The sequence below is a fragment of the Egretta garzetta genome, unplaced genomic scaffold (assembly GCF_000687185.1).
Source record: "Egretta garzetta isolate BGI_Z169 unplaced genomic scaffold, ASM68718v1 scaffold75, whole genome shotgun sequence".
Classification (NCBI taxonomy): domain Eukaryota; kingdom Metazoa; phylum Chordata; class Aves; order Pelecaniformes; family Ardeidae; genus Egretta; species Egretta garzetta.
This window is the reverse complement of record NW_009259589.1, coordinates 1,743,339-1,770,500: the sequence shown is the minus strand read 5'-3', so window position 1 is coordinate 1,770,500 and position 27,162 is coordinate 1,743,339. Positions and strand designations below refer to the sequence as shown.

General features: G+C 36.4%; 1 protein-coding gene across 7 annotated transcripts in view; it reads left to right on the top strand.

Annotated features, from left to right (window-relative positions):
• The window catches only part of USP33 (ubiquitin specific peptidase 33), a 44,759-nt gene extending 17,955 nt beyond the window's left edge, over window positions 1-26,804 (top strand). Inside the window, exons 11-23 of one of the 7 annotated variants that reach the window (XM_009637990.2) lie at window positions 2,102-2,214; window positions 3,553-3,725; window positions 3,837-3,931; window positions 4,543-4,576; window positions 5,349-5,394; window positions 6,133-6,313; window positions 7,372-7,498; window positions 9,520-9,689; window positions 11,070-11,151; window positions 12,819-12,927; window positions 14,680-14,782; window positions 15,558-15,626; window positions 18,005-26,804. In XM_009637990.2, the coding sequence (XP_009636285.1) occupies window positions 2,102-2,214; window positions 3,553-3,725; window positions 3,837-3,931; window positions 4,543-4,576; window positions 5,349-5,394; window positions 6,133-6,313; window positions 7,372-7,498; window positions 9,520-9,689; window positions 11,070-11,151; window positions 12,819-12,927; window positions 14,680-14,782; window positions 15,558-15,626; window positions 18,005-18,162 (1,460 nt within the window). In that variant the 3' untranslated portion in view covers window positions 18,163-26,804. Of the gene's footprint in view, window positions 1-2,101; window positions 2,215-3,552; window positions 3,726-3,827; window positions 3,932-4,542; window positions 4,577-5,348; window positions 5,395-6,132; window positions 6,314-7,371; window positions 7,499-9,519; window positions 9,690-11,069; window positions 11,152-12,818; window positions 12,936-14,679; window positions 14,783-15,557; window positions 15,629-18,004 lie in introns of those variants that run through there. The other 6 variants (XM_035893524.1, XM_009637991.2, XM_035893522.1 and 3 more) reach the window with 6 other exon arrangements.
• The last annotated feature ends 358 nt before the right edge of the window (window positions 26,805-27,162 follow it).

Below are 27,162 nucleotides of genomic sequence, written 5' to 3'. Positions count from 1 at the left end.
TTGTCCAGGATAAGTTCTGAAAATGTTCATTTTATCCTTTTAATGCTTTAGCATTGATGTTGGATGACAATGATTTAATGGATTTAAATCATTGACCTCCTTGGTTCATTTGTTCAGCAGTTTTGACACTGCATCTGTCTTACTGTCTCCAGTTTTGGCTTTGCCATTACAGAAGGGCTTTAGACAAACTGAAGTGAGTCTATCAGAAGGGGTACCAGGTGGCTGGAGCCTGTCGTGTACAAGGAGACGCTGAGAGAGAGGGGGGTTTGTTCAGCCCGGAGAAGGAAAAGCTAAAGAGGAACTGTTGCTGTCATCAGCATTACGGATGGTTATAGAGAAGGCAGAGCCAGACTGTTCTTGAAGCCATGCAGCAAATAGAAATGGAAGCAAGTTGCAGAAAGGAAAATTTCTATTAAATAGAAGGAAAAAAAAAATCTTTCTATTGAGTGATTGAATACTGGAACAGAGGCGGGAGCCCAGAGGTACCCCAAGGATCTTGGAGATGGATATTCCGAAGCTCAACTAGAGCTGCTTTGAACAGAGACTGTGCCAGATGATACCCAAAGGTCTCTTCCAATCTAGACTACTGATTTTTGTCGCTTCCTGATGATTTAACTCTTGGTCATCTTTATTGAGGGAATAGGTATGTATGCAGTAGAGCTGACTAGGGGAGTAGTGTGGCAGCCATTTGCAAGCTCACAAGGTGGTGGCTTGTTGTTTTGGTTTTTTGTTTTTGTTTTTTTTTTAATTCCCCAAATGCTAGGGGAATTCCATAGTGTGCTAGGACTTATGTCTGGGGACTAACACGTAATTACAAGACACCTATTCCCTTCTTCTCTTCCATTTCCCTCTTGCTGAAAGCACATGGTGTCTGTTGGGTGCCACAATTCTAAGATGCCCCTGCTTGTCAGTGTCTTCCATTTCTTCCTGCTGTTTGTTAGTGTGCATAAATACAGCACATCCTCCGCATCACTGATAAATGAAGACTTTAGAATCATCTTAAAGCAGCTTAGGGGCAAAATAAGTGATTGAAAGAAACCTTAGAGAATTCTGAGCAAAAGGCTCTATGAGGCAGTTTGTGCCCATAATAAATAAAATGTATCTGATGCGTTGTGGAAGAGAGGATTTTTCAGATTGCTTCTAACAGCTGTTCTTTCTGCTGGAGATATTTTTGAATTCAGACTCTCTATTATTTTAGACATCTTTCTAGGTATGGGATAATACAAAGACAATAATGCTGGACAGAAAAGAGACATGAGTACTTGCTTATGGGCAAACTCTGTATGTACAAAGGAGCCTTGGGAGGTTGTGTTCTATGTGAAAGATTTACTGGGGTAATTCAGTTTCCTTTTTGCTGTAATTATTTCCATGTTTCACTGCCTATCTTGTTACTAGCATTTTGGCAGAGTTTGCCTTTGACTCCTACAAGACTTTTGAGTGGTCTCTTGGGTAATGTACTGACTCCAGAACATGTTTTGTGGCCTTCATTTTAGCCTGCCATTCCAGTAATCTATAGAGCCCAAGAGACTGCTCTTATGTGTTTACCCAATTAATAGTGGATTTGGGTGGGGAACACATGCTATTGGCTTGGAGTTTTACTTTATTTTTTTTTAATAAGCTGCTGTTAGGCTGGACTCTAGGAGTAAATTTAGGCTACTTCAACCCACTGTCATCAGTGTTGTGATACAATAAGCTTGTCTATGAGCTCTTCAGCCCAACATGGTTAAAACTTCCTGGAAAGATGTGATCAAATTCAATGTCAGACAGAATGTGCCTTTTTATGTTTATACCTTGGGGATTCCTGCCAAGATGAATCTTGTAGCAGTAGGCTGTAGATTTCAAGACTGGCAGTTTGAGTTTTACTTAAACAGAGGCACGATTTTCTGATGTTTGTCCTCTATATACTGCTTGAGGAACCTGGTACTAGCAGTAATCTAGTTGTGTAATTTCTAAGAAATATTAAGTAAATAGAAAACAGGGCTTGGCTCATAACTTAATCCTAAATGTGTGTGATCTCTAATTACGTTATGCAAAGTTGAAGGAAATCAAAATCCACTGTATCTTGATTTACTTTCAACATTTCATTTTTGTCATTTTACAGTTTCAACTATATCATCTCCAAAAAGGAAGAAGCGCAAGAAGTACAGGAGTGTCATCTCTGATATATTTGATGGGACTATAATAAGCTCAGTACAGTGCTTGACTTGTGATCGGGTGAGTAAGGAAGGGGAAGTTCTAGCTTTCAGTATGTTTTTTTCCCCAATACAAATACTTACGGTTTTACAGATACAGTCATTCTCTGGTAACTTTATTCTTTTGTTTCAGATTTCCTCAGAAGGTTAGGGTTCATACTTGTTCACTCAAATAGCAATAGCAGCTACTACCAACACTTTGTGTTTAGACTAGTTTGCTTTCATTGAGCTGGATATTTACTCAGAGCTGAAAAATAACATTTTGAGAATTGGTTTACAGCAAGGATGGAGAAAGAGGCTTGCTCTTCAACTTCACTTAGGTATGATTAGTTTCTAGTAATGTTCTGAATATCCTAATGCATACCTGCTACTGGCATAAGTTCTCGGGTACATAATGTTACAAAGAGAAGTAAAAGACAGTAGTCCAACCGTACTGCTGTAACCGTCTTATCAGGTAGATCGAGGCGAAGAAAATTCATGTCTTTCAAAAAATCCAGGAAAAGACACTTAGAGGTTATATGACACTTATAGGTTAACTGTGCTTTCTGAAGTTCTCTACTGCAAGATGTGGTGCAACATAGGAACAGTTGATTTTTTTCAGTACTATTTGCTCACAGAAGTACTTAGAACTGCACACATGATAATTTAAAAAAAGTCAATTATCTAAACGTGTCTTGTGGACCACTTTAGTTTCAAAGCAGTAGTACCAAATATTGGATATCTAAATCTTTGCTTTGGGGACCAGTTTCTCAAAATAAAGTTTAAACCTAACCCTGATGCAGTTGCATGCCCTTACTGCTTCCCTTGCTTTAGATCTAGGAATACTGAGACCTCAGGGTAATCTGGTGAGCAAGTGCAAAAAACAAATACGAATTTTTAAAGTTTGCTTGATGTTTTACTCTGTGACTGTATGATCACTAAATCCAGCATGGGAGAAAGAAAACGCACAGCTGGGTCTCTTTTGCAGTGGGTCCAGTTACATCAGGTCAAGATAATGTCAAAGTAAAATACTGTCAGAACAGTGGGCAGCAGCTTTTGAAACTAGCTTGTGTAACAGGAGCCTGAGGCAAAAATCATAGTGCTTTGTGTGACTAGCAGGAAGACTTAATAATTAATAACAACTTAAAAAAAGTTTCAGTGATAACAATGTGCAAGTTCACTCTAAAATGTTTTTTTTTCCTTCCTCTTTTTTAGAAAATGAAATCTTACATCTCTTTATTTATAATTAATTTGCTACCTAGAGGAATTTTCAACTATACAGTGACTTAGTAGATAGTGGTGAACTTTACAGAATTCAATTTAATTGCTGTTTCTCTTCAAGCTTAACTCTATTTTGTGTTTCATTTGTTTTCTTCTTTAGCTCTCTGTAACTCTGGAGACCTTTCAGGATCTGTCCTTGCCTATTCCAGGTAAGGAAGATCTTGCTAAGCTCCATTCTGCAAGTCATCAGACATCTCTAGTCAAGGCAGGGTCATGTGGAGAAGCATATGCCCCCCAGGGATGGATAGCTTTTTTTATGGAATATTTCAAAAGGTAAATAATATTTACCTTGTTTTATTTATTTATCTATTTTGAAATTCCAGTTTCTGCTCTTCTGGCAGAGCATTTGTTGGTTTTCTTTCTTTTCTGTCAATGATGTTTCAGGTTTGTTGTCTCATGTGTTCCTAGCTGGTTTTGGGGTCCAGTTGTAACCTTACAAGATTGTCTTGCTGCCTTTTTCGCCAGAGATGAGCTCAAGGGTAAGAGTTTAATTACACAAATGTGTTTCTTCTGGTTTTTTTGGGTTTTTTTTTTTTCCTCCTATCACAATAATTATTATTGTGATAAGATTAATATCTTCTTAGCTTCATGCAATTAAGCAAAGGCTACCTGCTAGACTGTAATATAGTCATTCCTTGCTCTTATGGGATCATTCATTTCAAAAAGGTAAGCTTCTCATTCAAATGAATATTTGAGGCAAGAAATGCCCCCAAAAGCTGCTTTAGAAATGTCAGGTAAATCTGAATTTGGTTTAATGAAACGGTATCAACTGAAGGTTCATAAAAATTTCAAAACCCACTATGTTCATGCTTACTCTCATAACCTTTATTTGGACTCAGTAAATTATTTTCCTTTAAATTATATAGCATTGTCTCTTCAGATTGTGCTGTACTGCTTCATAGTTGAAAGCATCAAACCTAAGAACCTTTCTGTTTAGTTGCTATGTCAGCACTCTTATGACTGTTAAATATTGAATGCAACCTAAAGATAAGTTCCCTTGAACCTAATATATATCAAATATATGCTCTTGAAGGATAACTATTTGGATTTAGAGAATAATGGCTGTTTTTCTTCTCCCTGATATTTGCAGGTGATAACATGTACAGCTGTGGAAGGTGCAAAAAGTAAGCTGGCTTCTACCTTTTGTTTGTTTTAACTTGTCTTAATATGAGCGCTTTAATGCTTCTGTTAGTCAAGAGGCATTTATTTCTGTTGGATATGTCGCACTACATTAATCTTTTGATACTACCTTGTGTTCTGGCTGTCAGAAACTTAGCATTACAAAGGTGCAGGAGTCAGGAAGCACTGACTCACCATACCATATTGCAACCAAAATGTGCTTAATTCTTTTTCATGTTTCTTACAATTTGAGACCTTTCTAAATTTTTTTCAGTTGATAAAAGAAAAGCTTTTAGCCATCTATATTACTAGCAGGTTTTCACTGATAGGCAGTAGGTCACTTCAGTATATTAAAAATAAATAAATATACTATGGCTTTAAATACTAAAGCCTTGCTATGTAACTGGTGATCTGCTGTAGGTAATTTCTTAAATAAACTTAGTTGTTACCTTTTTTCTCTTTTGCTGAATAACCAGCTTTCATGTAGCTTAAAGTTCTTTCCTTTATGCTAAGAGAAACTGTTAGCTAGATGTATCTTGATTATCGGTACTTCCTGTTATGAATTTTTTAGCAGTACAGATTGTCTTTTCTTCTGAAGTGTGTTATTGTTTGTATCATTTTGGCTACTCCATGTCTACATTCCAGAAATATTTTGGGTTTACTAATGTAACGTTCAGCTTAGACTTTTGCTGATCTAGCACAATAAAATAAAACCTTCTCAGAACTAACTGTTGGTTGTTTTCTCGGTGTGTTTTTTTTTCTTTATTCTTTGCTTAGGTTAAGAAATGGAGTGAAATTCTGCAAAGTGCAAAAATTTCCCGAGGTACTGTTACTACATGCACTTTAAAGCACTTTTTCTGCATGATTAGGAATGTGGTAAGACTAATGAGTTGCATGGAGTAAATGGTGTTTATTATGTGTTACATTATGAAAGTATATCTTCATATTGGCATTTGTTTTAAGAATGTGAGCAGTGTTTGATTATTCAACCTGTAAGAAAGTGAACCTTGTACATGAGAAGTAAAGTTAGAAGAATCGGTTGTTTCTATGTTGTTACTGTCAGCCTGCAGAACTTACTTATAGTGTAGATCATAGAATTAAATACCACAGCCAGACTGTAAACCTTTTCTATAAGTAATGCTAGTAACTTTAGATTTTAGAAGTAATCCAGTCTTACACTTCAAAACTTGAGTTGATGACTGCATAATCCGGAAGGATTAATGTCCCTTGTGACAAGATTGTGCAATAGGTGCATTGAGGAAGAGAAGAGGTATGTTGTTCATTGCTACGTCAGTGTTAGTAACTGTTCAGGACTGCGTTTTTTTATACTGTCAGTAAGAGAAGACTTCGGTAATTACAAATTCATTTCTAACTCCTTGAATGTCAATTGATTAAAAAAAATAATTGTGGAACACAGATCTTGTGATAGTTGCCTTGGGCAATAGAGAAAAGTGACCCCTTTAGGATGATAAAAGGAAAAGAGGGCATGCACAATGGAGTTACTAAATGTCAAATAGTAGCATGTATAATTCTTGAGTGAATTTGTCGTTCCTTCTTACAGATATTGTGCATTCATCTCAAAAGGTTTAGACATGAACTTATGTTTTCCACAAAAATTGGGACCCATGTATCCTTTCCCTTGGAAGGCCTTGATCTTCAGCCTTTCCTTGCTAAGGACAGTCCAGCTCAAATAGTGACTTACGATCTCCTGTCTGTCATCTGCCATCATGGAACTGCCAGCAGTAAGTGAGGTTGATTGTTTTGTCTTTGCAGTTGATATTCGCATCAGCACTTCTGTTTCAGGGTGATATCCATATACTGAAGGGGAAATAGATGAGCATTGGTAATTATAATGTGAAAGATAAATGCTGTGATTTTTACCTTGAACCATAAAATGGCTTGCTCTTAAAGAGCTCAAAGACACATCTTTGAAATTGTTTGGCATACCTAAATAAAATTGTAGGTGGAAAAAAAGATCCTGGAATATTAAGTAAAAAAACCTATACACACTATTGAAAGTGAATAGTATAAATGTACAAATAGTTAACATGCCAGCAGATGTCCAGTTGATCAGCCGTTCTACACAGCTGTTGTTTGTCTAGAGTTTTGATGCTTTGTATGCCTTACTTTTCTGGACGAGTTCAGAAAGCACCACAAAGATTCCAGTAATTTTTTTTAAAAATATGTTCACTTGGATGATAGCTGCCAATTAACACCAAAACAGGCAGTAACTGCTATTTACAGGTAGTGACATGGAGCTGAATAAACGCCTTATTGCTATATGTCAAGCTCATTCCTGCCCAAGTGCTTTCAGTATTTACAAGGTTTGGAAAATAGGAGAAAGAAAAGCTTGAAGCCAGACACTTTACAGATTTTTACAGAAGTTACCCGCCCCCTCTTACTCCCCAAACTTGAGGTATCCATTGTTTAGATGAAGTTGTTTCCATTTTTTTTTTTCTGGATGGTTTTTCATCTTCCATTTAGTGCTTGCTGAATGATATATTTCACAATCAGTTTAATAGATACTTGATTATTTGATTATTTTCAGCTGAATATGCATTTAAAAATAGTAATAATATAAAATTAAAATGAAAGTGTCCAACTTTCCACTAGTTGACAGAAATTAACAAAAAAAAATCTGATCCTGAGAGAAGTTAATATGCAGGTTCTGTCTGCTAATGATTTAATTTTTCTCCCATTTAAGACTTGCTTCTTTTGGACTTACTATACAATGCATGAAAAGGAATTAAAATGGACAGCTCTGGACACTTTTTAATAACTTTTGCTTCTGTCACTTTAGGTGGACATTATATAGCTTATTGTCGCAACAATTTAAATAATTTGTGGTACGAATTTGATGACCAGAGTGTCACAGAAGTATCAGAATCCACAGTGCAAAATGCAGAAGCCTATGTTCTCTTCTACAGGTAAGAAATTAAAAGTATGATCATACTCATATTAGTCAAGTATTTAAATAACTTTTTAAGCAGTTGGGCAGCTTTCAGAAATTAGCTCCTCCAAAAGAATTATAATGGAAGAATTTGACCAACCAGAAAAGCCTGTGCTGGAGAGAGACTTAATCCTTCAGTTATGTCCTTAATACTTGCTCTGTCACTGCTAAAACATGTATAAAACTTAAAATGAAAATTAAATCTGCATAAATATAGCAAGATGACTAGAAAGAGAATTTTAAGCAACCATTAGGACTGGCTACCAATTACCTTGTTTTCAATTAGAGGAAAGGAATTCTGCACATGCGGAGGTTTTACACACAGACTCCAACTGGTAGAGCTCTAAAGGGAATTGTGGAAAGTCTTTAGCAGATGGGATGTGGAACAACAGAGGTTTTACTGTGTTGTAATTTAATTTCAGGGAATTTATAGACCAGTCTTTTCCTGAAAGTTGAATTGAAAGGCAAGAAGTGATGTTATCACCTTCAGTCTAAGCAATTTTTTGTACTTGAAATAATAGAAGCAACTTAACTCAATTTTCAAATTCTAAATTACTGATCCTAAGATAAATTTCCACTAAAAGTTAACCGCAATATAGCTTGTGTCAGAGTTGCACAAGAAATGAGGTGTGTTCTGAGAATGTTTTAACTTTGATTAGGAGCACTTCTACCTGCCACTGTGTGAGCTAAGCCTGTAAGTCTGACTCAGTAGGTCTTTTAAAATGAATGTGGAAGTCATGCCCTCTTTCCAAGAAAGAACACTGTACCTGACTGTGGGCAAACATTAAAATAAATAAAAGAATCGCATTCATAAAATTTGCTTTTAAAAAAGAATATAACCGCAAAACACTACCACACACAAAATAGATGTTCTTTCAGTGCAGTTTAGAAAGCTTAATGGAGATACATATGCATTTTTAAATTATAGCTGTAAAGCAAACTTACCTAATTGAATTTCATTTTCTGACTTTTAAGGTTTTGTTTAAATTCAGATCAAAATTATTTAACAAGTATTTTAATTGAGTTCATAGCATTTGGGGTTTTTTCTTACTGTTTTAATCTTGGTTTGCCATACTATAAATAGCCTTGTTGCTATAACCATTAGGTCTACCTGAAACTTTTCTATCAGCTATTTGAGTCAACTTTGACTCCATAAATTGACTGAGGTGGCCCAGCTTTTGTGTGATGCTGAGTGAAGTTTCAGGTCAGGGTTTTGGAGAATGGAATGAATGGTTCAAACCTGCTTTTGGACAAGAGAGATTCTTCTATTCAATCTAAAAACGTAAGAGCAGAGATAATTCCAGTTGGACAGCAGCAACAGCCTCAATGAGAAAAGTAGGGGAATACAGGAAAAGTGGGGGAATTACTTGATCTAGTTACTGTTCAGCCTTACTTCTGAAGGTAAGTAAGGAACATCTGCCCAAGGAGTACAGCTTGCAAAGCTTTAGCTCAAAAGATGCATAGAGGAAACGGGCAGATGGGCCCAGCCTTGCTTCCTTCTCCTGTGGTAGTCATCACCTCTGCAGTATAGTCTGCTGTCTCTGTTGCCGTCCGACTTACTTGCTTTCCTGGGCTGCTAGGTTGAATGGGAAGTGTCGGGGTCTTTGAGTTGTTCAACTAAGCAGGCAAAAGTTTTCCTGTAAGCATGGTAACACCTGTGCCGTGGCTTGTCAGAACTAAGGACAAGCGTAGGCTTAACTAAGCAAGCCCTTGCTGCCCTTCCCACTCTGTACTAATTGTACTGACTCCTGTGACATGTGATTCTGTAATGTGACAGTCTAGGTTCCTGCCACACATTTAGATGGTGGCTCTGGCTGTGCATAAAAGATGCAAGTTTTTTCACATGCTAAGTCAACTACTTCACACTAGTAGAAGTTGGAATTATAGACACAGCCCAGGTAATTTACTTGAAAGCACAGTTTTCTTTTCACAAAGTAAATTATCTGCACTGTACACAAGGATAGATTTTTTTTTTAATGATTTCTCTTTTGGTAATAGAAAGAGCAGTGAAGAAGCACAGAGAGAGAGACGGAGAATATCAGGTCTACTGAATATGATGGAACCAAGTCTTCTGCAGTTCTATGTTTCCAGACAGTGGTTAAATAAATTCAAGACTTTTGCAGAGCCAGGACCAATTTCAAATAATGACTTTCTCTGTATGCATGGAGGTGAGACTGTAACTGAGAATCATTTAAAAAGAATTTGTCTGTCAACTTGTAGCTATACAGGGATGTACACTTGTTTTCATTAAAGGAATTTGAATATAGTAAGTTCATATTATAGCTTCTGTCACTTCTTAGGTAAGTTAGAACTATAACTTTTAAGTAAATTCTTTCTCTCATTTTAGCAGCTGACTAGCTGGAAATTATACTGTGTGGAGTTCTATTTTTATTTGCACATTTAATTTTGTTTACAAGCTTTCTTAATTCTTAAAGAGGAACAGTTTGGCTTAGCTGCTTGCTTACTAAACATGCATATTCCAATTTTTAAAAATCCTGTCACCTTATCATCATCCTTCATACTTGGTCTGCCAATCTAAATATTTTTCTCAACTACGTGCTAGAAGCAACAAGAGGGTTTGAAAGCTGCAGAACAAGAAAGTTTGCAGAGTATCCAGTGCGTAGCAGTGTGAAAATAGAGTAGTAATTCTGTATATTTTGTATAGAAGCATAAAAATTTTACTTTGTTCTGAATGTTAATAAAAATGGGAAAAGTACGTTAAGCAAAACATACATACTTGGGGAAATATCCATATTTGAGTGCTAGCATTCCAAGAAATCAATACTATGTGGTGTTCTTATACCTATTTTCTAATAAAAAATAGAGTTGCATTAGATTAGCAGTTAGAGGTGTTGCCCTCATTGCTGAACCAAACTTGTAATGTAGGAATATTGTGCTCCTGTAGCAATCTGCAAGTGTGTACGTGTGAGCCCTTCTGGCTGTGGCTTTCCTTCTGTGGGGTTACAGCAGATGACTCTTGCTGTACCAGTGCCCAAACTACTAGATTTTCCCTATTCAAAAGAATTCCTGCATAGCACATTGCTGCTTACCACATGCTTCAACTCAATGCTTCTAATTCTGCAAGCGCCTCTATTCTTGCCTCCCTCAAAATTCCACTGCTTTCAAGCATTCATGTTGTTTGAAGTAATTCAAAAAGTCTACAGCAAATAAGTGAATTTTGAATAGACAGTTTGCTAATGTGTTTACATGCCTAAAAAAATATTTAATCACTCTTCAACATTTTAATTGTATACCTTAAGAAGCATTTTGCAGTTAGTATCTAAAAAGGATTGTAGCCCTTTAATTTTAATCTTTCATGTAGTATGCTTTTGCTTTTTATAAACTTTTCAGCCTTATCAAAGACAAACATTAGAGTGGTCTCTTTAAATACAGTAATAGATTATACTATGGTAAAACCTGTTTCACATGATTTCTCTGAATTAATTGAAAGGTTGTATTTCTATTTATTTTTTTATTTAGAGACCTCTAAGATAGTCTCTCCTCCCCACCCCAAAATCCACAAGTCTCTGTTGTTGTTGCTTCTGTAGGTGTTCCTCCACACAAAGCTAACTTCATAGAGGACCTAGTTGTAATGCTACCTCAAAATATATGGGATAATCTGTATAGCAGGTAAGTTTTCTACTGTAACTGGAAAAAAATCCAGAAATGCAGTTTTAGAGCAAACATGTGCCAAGCAGCAGCAGCAGACTTTAGAATTAGTGGCTCAGTATACTATAGGCACAAAGCTAAGTGAAGGGATTGCGAACAGCCGATTAATATAATTTGCTTGTGCAAAGTAATGCTAAAAGCCGACGTGAAGTAGTGTGTTACTGGGATAATACTCGAGTACTAAACCAATAAACATATATGGTATGTACAAAATGACACAAAGTAGGTCAGCAAAAGAACGCTTTGCAAGAGGTATTTTGAAAGAGCTCTCTGTATCAGCTTCCAGTTCTCTTGTTGGCTGGAGACAGCTTTTCTTTTATGTTGGCTTTGACTCCGTAGCCTCAGCTGCCAGTACTGCTTCAAAATAACTTATATCTAAGCGTTCCATATACCTACTCTGCACTTTTTAATGTAGGTCAGGTTTAAGTGCTTGCTTGTAAAGGAGGGATTCTTAGAAGAAGTGTCCCCTTTTAAAATAACAAAATGCTGCAGTAGAGCTTTGCTGATGACCTTAAGGACTCTGTATTGTACTTACATTAAATATTTTTAGCTGTTAATTTCCTGCCACCTAAGCACTATAGCTGAAGGTTTGGAGTTTTTTTCCTTTAAAGTTTCAATGGACACAAGTGAAGAATAGAAACAATACTATTTCCAGCTTATTTCCACTTTCCTAGATGTACTGAATTTTTCTTCGAACAGACAAAGGCATTATCCATTTTCTGAATGCAGAATGTGTTAAATGTGAAGAAAATGTTTTTAAACTTCTCACTAATCTCCCTTCTCTATAAACTTTTCTAACGAGATGCTTAATGTAAGATTTTTGGAATAAAATCTGAGGTTTTAGAAGAGAAACAAAATTGGAAGAGAACACAGCTGTGAAAAAAAAAAAAATATCAGCTAGACAGTAGAACCTGGAATATCCTTATTTCAATGCATATTTTAACCTGACCCTTCTGTTGTAGTAAATGCATCTCCTAAGGCTGCTAGTCATTCAAGTTCTTTATCAGGCTTGTAGTTTCCAGGCTAGCAAATGCTTTCCATACTCATAATGATATATATATATCCCGAGCTTCTCAGTAGTAGTGCTTCTGAAGACTTCCAAGTATACAGTTTCACACAAGGAAAATATGGAGAGGAGGGTCGTGGAGAATAACATTTTAAGAACAAAACAATAAACAAGTTTAGAAGCTGGTGTCAGGGAGGTAGCAAACTGCTAAAGAGCCTGCAGTGGAGTGGAGGAATGTGGTTAAGATAGAACTGGCTGGAACATTTCCATACGCTGTTTCTTAGAGGCCTTTAATGAAACCACACATGGTGTGTATATAACAATACTTGCTCGCTGACATGTTTTTCCTCTAGTAATGCCTTTTGAAGCCTGTGATACAGCAGAGTTTGAGGTGGTTTGCATTGGTTTTAGGCAGTCAGAACTTGGAAGATAGTTATGTCTTAGGATGAAGTACCAAATATTACTAGGAAAATAAATGATGGCATTTGTGGATCAGTGTGACTGGCATGTATCAGACTTCTGCTACATATTATAAGAAGCTGATGGTTGCGGTGTCTACAGGTGCATGATCTTTTAACGTCGTATTTTCTACAAGGTTAATGGTTTTTTACTTTCACTGCAGGTATGGAGGAGGACCAGCTGTTAACCATCTGTATGTTTGTCACACCTGCCAAATAGAGTCTGAAAGAATTGAAAAAAGAAGGAAAAATGAATTGGAAATGTTTATTCGGGTAAAAAAGTAAACACTTAACTCATTCTGCTTTTTGACTTCACCTGATAGTCATGGCTTGACCCAAGGTCTTACTAGAAGTGCATAGGTGATTCCTGTAACAATTGGACTTTATTAAATATTTGTATACCTATATAGAATCCTTTCTTTCCTGTTGGCAACAGTAATGTTCTTGAGATATCCCAGATAACTCTTTATATGGAAGTGTACTTAAAGAAAATATTTAATGTGTTTCTGAAATTGCTTTTTTATAGTATGGAAACAGTGCAGCCACATGAGCAGTTGTTCTTTATACACCATTCTGTTCTGTGCAATTTGATAAGGTTTAAGTGCAATAACACTGCCAGCAAAAACTTAATCATAATCTTTAGCTCTAGTTCTAATTTTAAAAATATCAGTAGACATAAACAAACATAAATAATTCAGTGTGAATTAAATAGCTTAGTATTGTAATGGATCTGTAAAATTACTATCAAGCAGCTACTATATTTTCTATGAAATTTCCATGAGATTTAGAGATTATGTGCATGAGTCTGGTAGAATAACTAGTAGTAACGATTTTGTAATTCTTAAACCAAAAATGTGTTTTGAAGTTTTCAGTGAAAATAAATGTAGAGGTATTGGAGTCCCATTTCTGCTATCTTAACTCATGAGAGGGAGAAAAATAGAATTGCAGCTGTTTCAGTTCTATCTGTGCTTTAATCACGCTTCAGAGATTATGTCAGCTTTTCCGTATTTTAACTGCTATTTGAACTTTTTAGTAATTGATTTTTCTTTAGTCTAGGTTACCACTGGATAGTAATTATTATTAACAACATTGAGTCAACCTCCTTTGCCTTAACGATCAGTATTTTTCCACTATAAACAATTATATGTGCACTGTTGTGCAAGTATTGTTACTGGTTAGCGGGCAGAAAATTCTGTTATCCTCTGTAAAGATTGCTTTAGGGAACGATTGCAAAACTTATTCCATCAGAGACCTTAACAAGTTGTGTTGATGCTTTAGGCTCATGGCTTCAAGGGGGAAATACAGCTATATTATTACAAAGCTAAAAGATAATAGTTTTAAAGTTTTAAGTGACTTTTTGCATGTTTCTTAATATCATTGTGAAATGATCAGTAGTCTCCAAATAAGAGTGAGTTGTTAAACTTCCTAAAATCTTAATTGTGAAAAAAACGTATTTTTTTACAATGATAGAAACAAATGTAGTTAAATGTAACCGAGACTCTTTACTTAGCCATTTTTTGTAATTTATACAGTCACTTACATTGCCTTGCAATAGAAATGCAGAAAACCAGGATGTGATTTTTTTTTTTTTTTTTTTTTAAATTTTAAAATAGAATCATAGAATCACTTTGGTTGGAAAAGACCTTTGAGATCATTGAGTCCAACCTTTAACCTAACCCTGACATCCCACCACTAAACCATGTCCCTAGTAGGAACAAGAAGTATTTTGTGGTTTTTAAACTGAAGTGAAGAAAAGTCATTGGAAGTCCCGGTGCATTAGTTCACCATGCCTTGCTTGGAATCATACTGGCATCTGTTCAAAGTTTTAGGGGAAAAACAAACATAGATGAAGACACAGTTCATCACACAAAGAACCTTCCATAAAATTATTACTGTTCTGATGGATGGTCAGTAGTTCTTTAAAATGTTCTGTAGCAGTGTAATATTATGCTGCTAATAATTATGGTGGTTAAAAATGAAGTCATTTAAAAGAAAAAAGCAGAAAACCACTGTTTTTCCTTTCAGCTTAATAGAGCATTCCAAGAAGAAGAATCTCCATCAACGTTTTACTGCATCAGTATGCAGTGGTTCAGAGAATGGGAAGGATTTGTAAAGGGTAAAGACAGTGGTAAGTTGTGCTCCATTTCAAAATATGGGTAATCCGCTTTTCTTTTTTGTTGTCGTGTAGTGGTACTTTTTAAGTAAATTGTCTCTGCTTTGGTAGAAGGCTGTAGGAAGAACACGTAGAGAAGGTAACAAAAGCTCTTAAAACGAAGATCTAAACCACAGGTTTTATAGGTTACAAATAGATCCAGGAGCCAAATTACAGAATATAGTCAAATAATTCACAAGCTCAGATAATGAGATAGTTGTGTAAAGAATGCTGCTTGTTTGCAGGGGGTTTGCTGCTAGCAGCAACATTAAAATTGGATCTAAGTATAAGGGAGAATGGATCTTGCTGTGCAAACTGATAGATAATGCTATAGCTTTTGGAGGAAAGGTGCCCTCACTGCCACAGCCTAAACTCATAGATAACTGAGTAACAACTATAATAATATCACTGTAGCCTACTTTAGGTGACTCTAAAGTTTTGAAATGGAAACACTGCTAAAATGTTCTACAATCTTGTCTGAGTCTGCTCTAAGACAACTTTACTAGGGGTAAGAATCAGGATTAATTTGTGTTTTACATTGCTTGAAGACCTACTGTAATCATGAATGCTTTAAAAAACATGGTCTTATTAAAATTCTGATTAGCTTTTAACAACTTAGAACATACTGCTAAGCAGTACAAGAACAAACGTTAAGCAAACGAGCTATTTCTCCTTCCATTTGAAAATAGCACCTCCAACCTGCCATTTCTTTGCAGCTTTCCCAATTTTAACTATCTTTCTGTTGCACTAGATCCTCCTGGTCCTATTGATAACGCTAAGATTGCAGTAACAAAATGTGGAAATGCTGTGCTAAAACAAGGTAGGTGTCCAATACTGCTGCAGCTTTGGGCTCCTTATCATGTATTTGCTGAAGTTTGGAATATTATTAATTTTTTTTTTAACTGTTACTATAAAATGGCAGTTGCTAGTGATTCTATGTTGTGCCCATTTTGGGGGGAGCAGCTTATTCTTTAAAATAGAGAGTTAGTATCTGTAATAGACTAATCCGAGTACAGATAAGCGTGTAGAAGGAGGTGCAGAGACACTTTAAAACGGTGAAAGTGTGCTTTGGCTTTTTATCACTTGGTTTGACTTGGGTTTTCTTAATTGGGAGATGCTTGGCTTTTAGACTGTGTCATATATCTGCATGTAGTTATTTGAATCTTGAAACCTGATTTGAATTGAGAGTGACTTCTAACACAGGGAAATAAACCACAGTAAGTAAATGCTGTTGCTCATTTTTCTGCAAGTTATTTGCCACTGTATATTGCAAAAACTTCTCTAGCATGCAAAGATACAGATTTCTTTCTTATTCTTCAGTCAGACGCTTAACACCACTTATTTGAAACTTATTTGAAGCTTTACAGAGAAAAATACTCTAATACAGGCTGTTTTATGAAGACTTCAGACTTCTTATGAATATTTGAATTCATTGTAGCTCAGCTTAAAAAAAAATGCAGCATTAGGCTTAACCGTTATTTAACTGGATTTTTTCCCAATTTAACGTAATGCTACAGCATACAGGGAACCTACGAATGGCAGTTCACTGGAGGCCACTGAATAAACCTCACCAGTTGTAAAACATCAAGTGTGTATTGGAAAAAGAATGAGTTCTTGCACTCATGAGTTTTGCAGTACATTTTAATGATGTAAGTGCCAATGGAGAATTCAAATACAAGGTGTAAAGCATCTGACTGACGTGTAGCAAAAAAAAAATAATTTAGAATCAATAATTGATAGCGAATTAGCCAGTTGTTGACTTAACTTCAGCTACATTGATTCAGATTAGAACATGGATAGAAGTAGAAGAAGAACAAGCTGTGGAAAATTTGTCTCAAGTCATGAGGGAGGAGGTGGGAGCACCACTAAATAGTGTACAGTATTACATATTGCTGTGATTCTGTGGTCCTGATCCCAGTTCACTGTGCCTGTTCAGTTAAACCTGACCGTTAGAAGAGCTGGAATCTGGATAAGGGAGTGAAGATCTACTCCTGTGCCTACAGAGATGGAGTTGTTTTTTTCAGTACCTGAACCTAAATGAGTAAAACTGAGGCATAACATCATTAGTACTGGCGTAGGATCTGCATCATGACTTCCAGATGAAGCTTTGCATGGTTGAGTTAGTGTAGGTAAACAAATGTGCAGCTCTTTGTACCCTTCCTCTGTGGAAATTTTTTACATGTGAAGTACAGTAGTAGGCACGCTTGAGCAGGTAGTGAGGACAGAAAAGTATAGGAGGTAGAGGGAGAAGTCCCCTTGTTATGGCGTACTTTTTTTTTTTTTTTTTAAAAAAGTAGGAGGGTGCTGAAATTAAGCTTAACAAGACAGATTAATTGTATCTAATAAGGATATTGGGGAAAACTTGCTGTAGGGCAGGTTTTTAATGAGCTCTTAAAGAAGAGGGGGTTTATTCAGACAGAATAGAAATTTGTCCTCTCTGCCAAGGTTAGTGTGAAGAAATCACTTCAACTGTGTCAGACAGGATCCTTGTGTTAAAACCTAGAGGGGTGATGTGCTGGTGCTCCCTTGCACTTCGCCACTATAAAAGCTTACAGAAAATCAGAAACGATTGTTGGATGCTCCTGAGGCAGGAGAGGGACCTCTAGCCAGAGGATTGGAATCATAAGCAAAGACTTTAATCAGTGAATGAAATGAAATCAGGCTGACCCATCAGTGATAATACAAGGAGCATTAGTGGGGCTGGTAATGTTCCAATAGTGGTTTCTCTCTGGGGTTCTGAGAATTTCACTGTGGTTCTCACACTTTTATTATTTGCTATCAGTATTAATTTCTTTGATGAACCCAGAATCTTGAGTCCTTGAACTTTACTGTGTAATTGATGGGACTGCATATCCTTACATTAATACGCATCATCGTTTCCTGTGCACCCAGAGCTACTGGTTGTCAGCTTGATTGCTAAGTATTGGATAAGATGTTTATCATAGAACCTTCATGTTGTTTTATGCTTGAGGTGTGTTAAGTACTGGATAGTTCAGAGCAGGTAGCTGTAAGAATCATGAAGTATAAAGTTAACACAAAATACATCATTGGGTTTGGTAGCTGGTGCAAGACAAAGCACAAATTCAGATTAGGGTTTTAAATTTGAATCTGTAATTTTTTTCTTTCTGTATCTGTTACAGACTCAAATAATGAAAGAATTATTCTAAATAGTAATTAAAATTTTAAAAATGTTTTCAGGTGCAGATTCTGGACAAATATCTGAAGAAACGTGGAACTTTCTTCAGTCAATCTATGGTGGAGGTCCAGAGATTATACTCAGACCACCTGTTCCTCCAGTAGAACCTGATACCTTGCAAACAGAGGAGAAGATTGAATTAGAAACTCACGGTCTGTAGCTATTGAGAAAAAGACAAACTTGTAAGGAATCCAGCTTCCTTACAAAATGCCCAAAATACATTCCTAAAGTTTTATTCTCTTATGTCTGTTGGAGGCACAGCTCACTGGGCATTACATTAACTACAGAATAGTAAGTTGAAATATGTATTGCAATTTGTTTAAATAGAGGCTGTTTCTCTGTTTTGGAAGGCATGTGGTTTGTACGTTTTGGAGTGTTTGGTCAATGGAAAAAAATGTAATTTCTCAACTTTTTGGTATAAGTCAAAATCCTGTTATATCCTTAGACTTGAAAAATGGGGACAAATTTAGAGGTATTCAATAACCCTTCTGATTCCTGATTGGGCTTCTGATATCTATAAACTTTTGCCTGTCTTAATTGTACAGTCTTGGCAAGCATAGGTATATGGGGAGTATATTTTAAGTGGGTTGCAATCAATGACAAAGAAAAAGGATTTTAATTTCCGAAATGCTCAGGAAAAAAAGTCTCACTTATTTTGCACTGTAAGTATATGAAATGGGTAGTATATAACATCCAAATACTTGCTGTATTTGAATGGATCAAACATTAGAGTAGATTGAATATTGTTTTAGTCAGCAAATGTCATAACTTATTACCTACTAAATTTTACATCTTATTATAGTCTTCTGTAACTCTATAAACCTGGCTAGTGTCTTTAATAGTATATGTGACAAAAAGATTTAGTCTTCTCTAGGGTAATGTTTGAGAGCATGAAGTGTGAAATGTAAAATGATTATGGACATGAGCGATATAAATTTCAGAAATTAAATTGTCTGGTCTCTTGAATTACATTCATAAACAGTTCCGTTTGAAGGATTTCATTGTATTGTTAAAAATTTCCATTGGCATGATGACCTACAACGTCAGAAGCTGGATAAAATGTATATATTGCAAAACTTTACTGAATGATTCATATTGGAATGCAGAGTGGCGTTTGCTCTTGGTTTTGCCTGATACTGTTACCAAATAAGCAGCATTATTCAAGGCTGGATCAATAAAAAAAAAAAAAAAAAATTAAACTGTGGAAGGGGGGGGAAGCTTTCTTAAACACTTTCAATTTGTTACATCAATACAAAACCTTTTGAAGTAGTGCTGTGGTACTGCTCTCACACCCATATAATGATATTTCTTGACCACTGTGTTTAGGCAATGATGTTGACAGTTCTAGTTCCAAAGTAAGAAAATGCTGACATAGCATTCTTATGGATAGTTTTAGATCTAGTATAAAATCAGATTGGTTTTGAACATTGTAAAGCACTTAAAACCATTCCAATTAAAAAGCCATTTACAAAAGTCTTATAGAAAGTGTAGTCTAACCTTAAGTACTTGCTAATGTGCTGTGCAGAGGGGGTCAGTTGTGTCTGAATGTAAATCCCTGTATTTTTCTCAGCCTACCTGAGAAGAACTAGAGCTAAAAACAGAGCAGTGCAAGTAAAAGGAGTAAACGGTGTGGAGCCAATGATTATATGGCTGGTACAGAAGGAAAATATTTTTCAATTTTAAACTGTATCGCAGGTAACTCTCAGCCAGCCTAAGTTTCTGAACTTGTACATAAGCATTCTTTAAATTCCAGAGGAGGTCATGGGACATCAGCAGCTGAGAAGCCTTGCGTGTACATAGGTGTAAATGTAAAGAAACAGTGAGCAGAGCCTTTTAATGTCCAACAATGCATTTGGGCAATTTTATATTACTAGATAAGGCAACTTGAAGTTAAAACCACGTTACCTCTGTGTGTACAAGGTAAACAAACACATCAGTTACTACTACAGACTTGTCTTACTGATAAAGTTAACTTCCTTATGAACAGTCAGTAGTAACTTGCTGACCTTGCCTGTGGAAGGCTGTTCGAACTTCCCTCCTCCTTTTTTTGCCCTTTTTTCATATTAGGGTGACTAAATTAAACCTGGCTTTATACTGTCTTATTTTCACTTTTTTTGGGGGGGTGGGGTGTGGTGTGTTCATTGTCTTTGCTAAGATTTTATCTCATATAAGCTGTTCTTAAGGCTCTCTAAGATACTAAAGCACAATCAATAGGTCTGCATACTTTAGGAAGAAATTTTCCTACATGATGTTCTTGATTGGAAACTTGAGAAATATTTTCTTGGTTAAATCACTGTATGGTGATCACGCTTACCAATTTATTCAATGTTTTCATTAATAATCTGGATGGTGGAACAGACTGCCCCTGTAAAACTTGCAAGAAAAAACTGGATTGAGCGTTAAGGACATCACCTGCCTGGGGTAATGAAGCAGTTCTGTGCTAAGCATGCTGGGTATTGTAGCAGATCAGACTAAGAGTTAAAATCCTGTGATACCAAAACAAAACCTGTTCTGGGTAATAGTAACAAAAGCATCAGATGTGAGGCACAGGAGGTAATTATTCTGCTCTACTTGGTGCTGTGCTAGTTGCGAGATCTCATCTGTACTACTCACAATTTGGGATGCTATATGATGATAAATACAATTTGGGAAGAGGTTATTTCAGAGAAGAGCAACAAGACTCTGCATTGAAAATTAAGTTGTTGTCTCACATAAAAGAATGCTGAAGATGAAAGACTTCCAATGTGTAAATAATTGCTGGATAATAGTGAACAATTTTTCCTAGATGAATAGGATTATTTGCCTCAGCTTTAGCAATGGTGACTTGTGCTGGGTTTCGGTAGCCTATTAGAAATCTAGAAATCTTCTAGCAGTTTTGTCAGTCTTTGCCACGGGGTGTCTGGGCATCCATAGTCAAACATAATCTTAAACTGTGATGCACGTAGATTAGTAACAAGATGCTTTAAACTAGCAGAGTTTGTGAAATGCCTCTGTCACCACGCTAAAAAAGCATCTTCATGCTACAACTGTTTGTCATGATTTAAAAAAAAAAAGAAAAAAAAAAAAGAAATCCTGAGTTTGCAGACATGAAATAGCTGTGTTTGTGTTCAAGACCGTTCCAAAGGGACGACTGTCTTGCTTGTAGCCCTTTGAGAGCTCTACAAAGGATTTTATGCCACAGAAATTGAAGCAGCCTTTTGAAGTAAGACAGCGTGGGAGAACGCTGTATGGATGGTATGGGTATGCTGGAGGGAAAGCAACACTTCAGAGTATAGGTAAAGGAGAAGCCTTTTTACTGTGAAGAGCTGTCTGATTGGCATCAAAGAAAGAATGCATCTCAGAAAGGGGCTGTGGAAATTATTTTTTTCCATAAGCCTTTCACCAGACTATTTGGATTCTTTGTTCATTTGTTTCCAGTTGAGGAAACACAGCAATCTGTTTGGGTGCCAGGGAAGCTGTCATTTCAAGAAGGGGAAAAATCCAGCGGAGTCCTTGTTTTAGGCCTGGGAATCTAAATTTGAACTGTTAAAAGCCTGCTGTTCGGTCTGGTAACATTAATCCTCTCTTCTGGAGAAAACTGCATGGGGGTGTGGGGGAACCTACCAGCTCAAAGCTTGATTTCTCTAAATTTTTGAACTTTTTTTGCAAGCAGTATAGCTAATTGTTCATCTGAACCCCCAACATCAATGAGAGTGTTTCAGATACTGTGTGATGCAGCTGAGCAGTGTAATTGGAGGGAAAAAGATTAGCGGAAGAGCTGCTGAATAGTAAAATAAGGCATTTTTATAATACGCTTCAGAGGTGAGAGCTAAGTAGTCTGTCTGCTTAATAAAGCAAATAAAAATGACCTGCTTTTTAGCTGTAAAATTATCCCATGTTATGCTTTTACCGACTTACAGGCCAGTCTCTTCTTTTCCTGTGCCTGGAACATTAGGAAATGAAGGAAATTCTGAAGATAATTCTGTGATGCAAATTCATTATTTAACTTGAGTAGTCCAGAAAGCTGTTTCTGTAAGTATGATCTAAATTAGTCCTGTGTCTAGGGATAGATATATATAGAAAGACAGATATATAAATGCACATAATCTATTTCTCCAGTCTCTTAATTGAACTGCGGCTGGGGACACTACAGTAATTATTTTTGGTTCTATGTTGGAATAATGATCTTGAGTAGATGTATCCGATAAAGGTTGCTTTTTGTTTTCAAATAGATAAATGACACTCAACTGACTGCTGTAATGGGTATCAGCAATGGCCTGAAAGTTTGCTAGGTAAGTTAGAGACTTCATACACTGATCAAAAGCTGTATCAAGATAAGATGAAAAAGGGCAAAAGCTATTTTTATGAATTCATGTCACACAAACTCAGAACCATTTTGATAACGCTGCATCTTTTATTTGAATACTACTTTCATTGTCAGCTGTTGAGCTGCCTGAATGCAGCAAAAACGTGTTTTAAGGCATCCTCTAATATCTATTTGACAAAAACTGCTGTAGCTCTTGGTGGTGAGACAGTACAAACCTGCCGAATTTGAATTTGAGGGAGAACAGCCACACCTGTTGTTGCTACATGTCCGTGACAATGGTAAAGAGATCTTGCATTTGAATTTTACTGCTATGTCTAGATACTGTACTATGACTTGCAAACCTACTATATGCAGCTGGGTCAATGGAAGCTAATTTATTTAGGGTTTTTTATTTAATTAGTCTATTTCTTCTCCCTGACGATATCGTATTTGATGTCAAAGTTCTAGTCTGTTTAGCTTTGCTTGGGAGTCACATAGTCACATGGGAACACTTACCATTCTATCAACAGAGCTATGCCAATAGGAATTAAATTTTGACCAAGCTATGGAAGTAGAGATGTCAGAAGGTTGGAGCTAATGAGTAGCAGTGCATTAGTCCCCGCTCTGGAGGTGAGAAGATAATGTAGTCTCAGAAATCTGACTTTCTAGCAGAGTGCAACAATCTGTGACATCCGAAAGAATTTCTATTTAGAGCCTTCTGTAAATCTGTATGGTCCCATATTTTGGTAAGAGAGCCACAGAGGAGGGTAATTTCATATTGTTGAGTTAGTGGTATGTCCCACTGACAGTGGGATATCAGCATAAAGTGTTAGAAATATGTTTGGCTATAAAATATATTATGAGGATGAGGCAGTTTTCATTTGTGGAGCAAGAGTTAAACACTCCCATCTAGTCTGAATTTTTCTTCCTGGTGTAATTTGATGTGCTATGCTAATGCATTGTGTAAGAATCCTGCTTCTCAGATTCAAAACTTATATAGTGATTGGCTTTTTCTAACACAAGATATCCTGAGTTTTCTTAAAAGGACTAAAGCCAAGACATTTCTTTCAAGTTAGTATTATAGGCATTTATTTATAATGATACTGCTAACATTTGATTTTTTTTTTTTTTTGATCAATAGACTAGTCTGTTATTCATCATTTAAGTTCCTTTGGAAAAACAAACCTGCAATTTGGAAAATTTACGTGAAAACTTAGAGACTATCTGCTTAAAGGGGCAAGTGGTGTTTTTGTATTTGCCATAAAACTATTTTATACTGAACTAAGAAAATCCTGTTCCATTTATTCCTTTTGAATTCCCTATCTACATCTGGCTTAGTGCAGTCTAAGCAGTTTTCTCACTGAAAACCTTTCAGCTCTTCATTTTGCCCAGGAAATGAGTAAAACAACTAGGCTTTCTCATTCTTCCAAACAGATGGCTTTTCTGGCTTCCCTCTATACTTAAGCCATCCAGAGCTGACAATTAGTAGCAGGAAGCAAAATAAGAGTTCTAGATTTCCAAAGTGTCACAAAGAAAGACAAATCACTCTCAGCGTTATTTCACAGACGTTATCTGGCTGCAAACAAAGTTGCTTTATATTAGCCTTCAAAATCTTAGCAGACTAGAAAATAGCCTTCTTAAGTAAAAAATTTAAAAGGGCTATTCTCACTAACAGTGAAAAGTATAACTTGTTTTCTTGAATATATAATATATATAGCTGTTTAAAACGTGTGACTTGTCTTAAATTAAGACTAGTTTCAGCCAAGCTTTTAGACATTCAACAAGATGACAAGGCTGTTTCTCCAGAAAAAAGTGTGAACGCTGCCACACAGTAATTTAAAAGTCATCTGTTTATAATGCATCTAATACTACAGATGTTTGCTTACAATAGCAGAGTTGTGTTTCTCACTGAAAGCTGGTGTTATTTGCCACAAAACTTTTCTTTTTGGTGTGTGTCAGCCGAGACCTGCAGCTAGAAAAAGAAGGTCCATTTGTGAGAAACCTATCACCATTGGGTAGGTTCTGTGCATCGTTAGTGATGCTACATGCCAAGTCACTTGATGACAAGTTTCCTCATAAGGGTTGTAGATGGCTATATGTGTGGACTTAAGAAAATGCAATAGGGACTTGATCACTCAAATAGGACATTGATAAGATGAATAAGCAAGAAATTTCATTGATCTGACTTGTTCAAGATTGAGTTGATTAACTAAAAGGGTAAAATGCCAGTTGTTGAAATGAGCGGGCATGAGGAAATAGAGCTGACACTTGACTTAGTGATTATATACCATCATGAACTGTCAGTAAGAAAGTAAAGTTGGAGTGATAGGAATACACAGGCTACTTACACCACTTTGATACACCTTTATGCAGTGCTAGTGAATCTCAAATAGCTTATTTTTCTTACTAGTCATTTGTTCAGCAGCATGGGAGGTGCAAAAATAAAGCAGTCACCATCCACAGAATGTTTTCATAATATAAATGAAGTTGAAAATATTACATTTCCAGATATGTTCCTCCTTTCTCACTTGGAACTCACAAAGAACTTAGTATACATTAAGAACTTTAGTAAGATCCATTTTTGGAATAACTTACCACATGAGAAAGTAAATCTTAAAGTACTTCGAGAAGAATAAAGAGGGCAGAGGAGAGGAGGCATTTGATTCTTACAAGTAAGGAAAAACTTAGCTCAAAATAAATAGTCAGCTGTCAAAAATGAAAAATAGCAAATTTTGACTTTCCTCTCACAGGACAATGCCAAGACCTTTTCGTTTTCATTCTTGGTGAATAGTTTTGCCCGGAATGAATATTTTTCTAGGTGACTAATTTTGTTCTGTCCTGTGTGTTTTTTAATGTACATGGTAAAACAAGATGTCCTGGTTACCATGGTGATACATTGCTTTCCCCCCCCCCTCCCCCGGGTGTCTGTTAAAATGCCAAACCCAATGAAGAGAGATGCAGCACTTGCTTATGCTGTGAATGCCTGTTTCTTTCCACAAATGTGCAACCCTTCTCTTTAGGACCAGAAGTAAGATCACTCTGAGATTTTCAGCTGTAACAAAAGAAATGCGCTCAGGCATGCCAAAATGCTAATTGATTGGCAGCTATTAATTCAGTTACACAATATTTTCAATTATATTTCTAGTCTAGTACTAGGGTTTTTTTATTTAGACTGACTTTACAATTTATCTGTAGAGGCAAGAAATAAGACATGTATTTAGCTATGAACTCTTTCGGCGTCCCATCTTCTGAATAATTTTCAGTAAGGGAAATTTACTCTCTCTTACCTTGTTTGTGTGCAGTGTAATTAATTTGCTTTCCAACCAAGCAGGGTAGTGGAGGTACTTTGTCTCTTAAACTAGATCAGTAGCAATCTGAACTTCATGTGTGGCCTTGACTTTGCACGCTCAAGTGGAGAGGCTCGTCTTCCTGTGCTCTTTCTGTAGATACTGAGAAAGATACAGGTAATGGAGGCACTTTCTGGGCTTCTGCTTCTCCTCCAGAAGATGTTAAGCTTCATGATCGCACTGTTAACCTAAACCTGAAAAGCTCCTACCCTTCATGCTGGGTTTCAGCCCTGAACAGGGATTTGTCCTCTTTAAACTCTCAGTGTTGCTGGTGTCTGTTCCTGTGTGGTGGCAACTAGGTTTAAATAAAAATTCAGTCTTTCATATCCTGTATCAGAGGGCCCTAATCACAGGCTAGGCTTGTCTTTAAAAAACTTTTGTGTTTGGAAAAAAAAAAAGTGCCTAAACGCTAGGCAGATATGTGCCAAGTCTTTTTATTTAGACAGCTACATCTTACTTGAAAACTTCTCATATGTGTTTTTGTGGTTTACATTGAACATACTACATGCTGTTCAGTTTGAGTAACAACAGAGCCCTTTACTGTGGTCTGGGAGTGGAAGGAATATGCGAGGTAGTTGGAACAGTAACAGGGATATTCCATGACCCGACACATCTTTATGTAGGTTGTACGTAATTTAAAGTATTAGTGCAGAACCACTAATGCCCGAGAGTGCTCCATAGGTGTAACAGAGGGAAGTTTCTGAAGGAGAGGGGAAAGAGGAAAGTGTGTGGATGGGAGCTCATAACATCTGCCCCAGGGGTAAAACTCCTGGAGGAAGCTAACTCTGAAAGGCAGTGCTGATGTGAGCACTCCAGTGAGGTCACTATTAACGTGGACTTCAATTTTGCAGTAGCCTTAGGCAGAAACACCTCTGCCCATGCAGGTCCAGCTCCCCATCTAATCCCGTTCAGTCAAAACTTCCCTGTCTTGCATATGTGACATCTTCCAGAACCTGGAAGCATCTGGGCTGTTGTTTTCTTGAAGCCTGAGTCAAAGTTTATACACTAGAATAATAACATGCTCAAAGTAACTGAAATAAAACAAATAAAAAAATAAGTTGCTTAAAATCTTTTGGCCCCAGTATTTCTGTTTTGAAATCTAAAACCTCACTCTTGAGGTTTAAAAACTAAGAATACATTCTGAAAAACAAGGAGCTTCCTTCTTGGTGTACTACTTTTATGTTTAATGAGTTCCAATCTGGAAGTTTTTCTTTTTTTTTTTTTTTTTTTAAATAATGCACTACAGTCTAGCTCTCATTTCATATCTACCTGACTGAAACTAGAAAAAGCCATGTAAATGGGAATACCTCATGAACAAGGAGTGGTTATACATTGTACTGAGTATAGCCTAATGAATTTAATTATTAAAAATAAGTATCAGATCTACTCAACTGCAAATTCTTAGAGCAGTTTGGGTTAGATTGCCCCTACTTTAAATATACGGGCATGAAATGGAAATAAACTAAAAGCTTCCTGAATGTCTTTAACTCTTGTAATTGGGAACTTGCTTTTTCAACATGGAATATGA